The sequence below is a fragment of the Carassius auratus genome, unplaced genomic scaffold (assembly GCF_003368295.1).
Source record: "Carassius auratus strain Wakin unplaced genomic scaffold, ASM336829v1 scaf_tig00215392, whole genome shotgun sequence".
In the NCBI taxonomy this organism is placed as follows: domain Eukaryota; kingdom Metazoa; phylum Chordata; class Actinopteri; order Cypriniformes; family Cyprinidae; genus Carassius; species Carassius auratus.
This window is the reverse complement of record NW_020528063.1, coordinates 32,935-37,091: the sequence shown is the minus strand read 5'-3', so window position 1 is coordinate 37,091 and position 4,157 is coordinate 32,935. Positions and strand designations below refer to the sequence as shown.

Genomic DNA, 4,157 nt, shown 5'->3' with positions numbered 1-4,157 from the left:
CCACTGAAACAAATTTTGGCTTAAAAACGAATTAGTCAACAATTTCAAAAAATATCAAAAAAACAAACAGAATTAAATTCAGTATGTCTGAAATAGTATTTTCTTGTAAAACATATTCCTTAATCTTTATTAACACCTTATGCTGTAAAGAAAGTAATTAATAATTTTGCTTTCTAAAGAATGGTCAGAAATTAATCAGGTATTTTACTCTATTGACAGCCATAGTTTTATGTTTCTCTTCAGGTTCATAGGCCTAATTGTATCTCACAGTATGAATGTCTACTGGTTTAATTCAATGTTGTCAGTCAAGTTTTCAATAGCCTATACTTTATAGATTTTAGTGTAATTAAAAAAATATATATATAAAAAATTATAGTTACTTTGAATAAAAACATCTGCTACATGACTAAATGTAAATCCCTTGAATCACTTGCCATGTCAAGTTTCAAGTCGTTTTTTTATGAGTCCAAGTCAAGTCGGAGAATAGTTTATTGACAGAAGTTGACTGATGTATTTATAGTAAAAAAATTATAACTAATGCTCACACAACCCATCAACCACCAACAGGGGTCTAATACACTGATCCAAAAATACCTAACGACCATTGGAATTTGGTGCTTGTTGGCACTGTGTGAACGAGCCTCAGACTTGAGTATCCATTTCTGCTGTGAACAGCCTGAAAACACCCACACAGGGTGTTGTATAGAGATGTCCCACTGAGAACAAGAGATTAGGGTCAGTTATTATTGGGGTCCTGTGTGTGGGCTGATTTTGTGGTTCATGACAGTAAATATAAAAGCACTTCACGGACAGGACACACAATGAACACTAACCAACCAAAGGTTTTTTTGGCATACTGAATTAGGCACCGCTCAAGTTACTTCCTATCTCTTTCTCTCTTCAAACTATTGTGTTAAACAATTGGTTTTCTGCTAGTCTTCGTTGATGCAGTTAATCATTTTGATATAAAGGATTTTTCAACAGTTTCTTCGAACCTGTATAACCCTGACACTGCACCATCTCAAGAAGGGGAATGTCTCTCCATCTGGGCCATGAAGAGATCTGGTAGAGAAGCTCTGGGTCTCTCAGCCGAATCAGTTTTTATTGAACTTAACGTCATAATGTCATAAACATCCTGTGAATTATTACTAGAGGTTGCTGGAACATGCGAAAACCATTGCACCCTTTTCACTATTTTTTTCTCTAGATATGCATGGAAAAAGTAAAGAGGTTTGCTGTGAGATTAATATTCAGTTGCGTTGCATCCAAATATGAAAATAATTAAAATGAATGTCTTTCTCTTTCTGGTGATGTAAAACACCTGTAGCTGGCTGTTAGATAGCAATACAACAGAGAACCTGTGATATTCATTTCATAATAATGCTCTAATAGCACCAGACTGATGATTAAAGAATTAACAGCTGGTAGATTTAAGCTTTTTTGTACATTCCGAATCCTTGACCATATTGATTAACGCTTCAGGAAAGAACAAGACTGCAATCTCAGAAGCTGTGTCTCTTCTATGGCTTTATTGATTTGAAGTGGACCGAGGGGGAATGTAAGGGGAGGGTGTCTTGCATGTAATTTCACGTAATGCCCAAATATTCCTTATGGACCTACAGTATATTCATAATGAATGCAAACCTAATGCAAACAAAACCACAGACACTTGGTTTCTGATCAAAACCTACTGGGCTGCATCACATGCTTTTCATAAAGGTAGGCAACTTAATTATGATGGCTTCTAAGATATTCAGTTTATATGAGCAATATACAATGATACAAATGGTCAAATGGCTTTTGGAGTTCAGTTGGACTCTAATATCAACTCTAATATCAACACATGTATATATATATATATATATATATATATATATATATATACACACACACACACACACACACACACACACACACACACACACACACACCCACACACACACACACACACACACACAAACAAAATAAATATTGTGTGTGACAATCCAAAAATTGTCTGTTAAAACACTTTTTTTCCCAATAGTTGTGCGCTGTGTATTTTATGCATATACTGAAAAAATATTGTGTAGAATCAATTTTTCCTCAGAGATTACTATTATATTTTACAAATAAATACAAAAAACAGAAAGTATCAGAATATTACATTAAATGTGAAACTGTAAAGTAGAAAGCCTGAACTAGTATTTTCTTGTAAAACATCCTCAAATAATGTAAATTTTTTCCAACATTAAAAATCTTTTTCAAAAAGCATGGTAACATGATGTCAAACGCTACTGAAATAAATTGCGAGTTGACTCTCAAACAGGGTGCTGAGTGCTATTTGGGTTCTAAGTAGAGTGTTCCAAATCGGTCATTTTTGAGTTTCTCTGATGAACAGAGCTTCTGCATGTCTGTCACCAGAGAGATTTACTGCAGAACTTCCACAGTCAAGCACAACTTGGATTGAGAGATTCAGTCAGTGTCATCTTCAACACTAGCAGACCTCACAGTAGCTGAACAGGGGAGGAACAGCGCCATCTACAGGACACGACTGAACCGTCGCCATCAAGCAGCACTTGTTCTGTTAGTCCTCTAGAGGAATTTTTTTTTCCTTTTCCAAGGACATCACTGAAACCTGTTCACTCAAATCTCTAACATCCATTACAAAGCAAGCTTTCATAAATAACTGATGCAGGCGGGCCATTCATAAGCCACCAGACATTTAAATTTAAATTAATTCATTCGGCAGCCACTTTTATCCATTGCCAAAAGAGCGTATCTCAAGAACGAGGCAGGGAAAGAGCACATACACATACATCTAAGAGACATAGGCTATTACACACATTAAGCATACAGACAAAACAAAAAAAAAGCTGGCAATTGATTTGTACTCAGTGTTGTGAGGTGGAGATAAATTATCATCAGACTTACCTGATATTATTGGAGCCAGACGAAAAATATCAGACAAACGGCTGTTTACTGGCTCATATGGTGAGTCCTCTAGCAAGTCGTTGGCTGGAAGATAAACAACAATAATAAGAATAGTGTAGTAGAAATAGTAATTTAGCATGAAGAACCCAAAGTGTTTACATGTATGTTTCTTAGGACCAGAACTTTTGAACTTTTGGTTTGGGTTATTAAAGCTCTGAATGATTTCTACTGCATTTCCAAGACTACAAGTTGTCTACAAAGCAAGATCATTTCTGATATTGGATTCTGTTGGTCCTGGATCTGCTCACCTTGTAAACTTTGGTATATACTCCAGAAGATGCGCAGACAGTTTTTCTCTTTCTTCATTCCTCTCCTACACTTGCAGTCATACAGAGGACTTTGCTTCATGGACTCGATGGCGCTCCTGCACTCGTCCTGCGCCTCGGGTTCCGCCAGCATGCTGTAGTTCCCGGCTCTCCCGGCCACACACTGTCTCATGGTTCGGTACTTTGTGCTGCAGCCGTACTTCGCCAAACACTGTTCATGAGCCCTAACGCAGTCCAGCCGAACCGACCGAGACTGTGAGATCGCATCTGCCTTTGAGAAGTGCATTACATCTGTGCAGGGAAAATACAAAGTTACAGATGTGAACGAATAAAACAGAATGTCAGGCACATTGTTACCACGATTTTCTCCTGTTCATAATTAAGGTGATAGGACTTACCTAGTTACTTTAGTAGACCCAAACAAATAGGTATGATAAAAGACAAAACACTATAAAAATTTTTATTATTTCCTATAAATCCCTAATATTTACAAAATGTAAAAAGTAATGATTATGACTGAATATCAATAGGCTTATAATAATATTAACTATCATACAATTCATAAAAAATAATTAAAAAAAAACATTTTGCTATGTATTTTTCTGAATTACGGTAGGCAATTTGTCTGTTTTAGGTTAGGTGTAACAGATGTAACGCGCAAACAAACACTGGAACACATGCATCTCAACTTACCAAGGACCGGCAACATCATCCAGAAAGTTGCGAATATCATCGTTGCTTTATTCGGATCCATTCAGAGAGCAGAAAAACTGGTTAAATACGATATAGAACAATTCCCACAATAAATCCATTGCGCGCCTTCAGCGCATTGGTGAGGAACAAGTGATCAGACATCATATACACATCCGGACAGACTCCAACAAGCGCTCAGTGCTGCTCTGATGGACACACCCCACGAGA

The 4,157-nt window shown here is 36.8% G+C and overlaps 1 protein-coding gene across 1 annotated transcript; it reads right to left on the bottom strand.

The window, feature by feature from the left end:
* Positions 1-2,797: 2,797 nt before the first annotated feature.
* On the bottom strand, positions 2,798-3,522 carry LOC113094474 (GDNF family receptor alpha-1-like). The gene is made up of 3 exons (XM_026260085.1): positions 3,219-3,522; positions 2,911-2,994; positions 2,798-2,811 (listed from the first exon to the last, which is right to left on the bottom strand). Exons 1-3 carry the CDS (start codon positions 3,520-3,522, stop codon positions 2,798-2,800), a joined length of 402 nt encoding a protein of 133 aa, XP_026115870.1.
* Between the last annotated feature and the right edge of the window lie 635 nt (positions 3,523-4,157).

What these genes read in the sequence shown, in the direction of transcription:
- LOC113094474 (XM_026260085.1), bottom strand. Translation starts at nt 3,522, where the DNA reads ATGCACTTCTCAAAGGCAGATGCGATCTCACAGTCTCGGTCGGTTCGG. An exon ending in TATATACCAAAGTTTACAAG is followed by an intron (nt 2,995 to 3,218) that starts GTGAGCAGATCC and finishes TTTATCTTCCAG; the next exon opens with CCAACGACTTGCTAGAGGAC.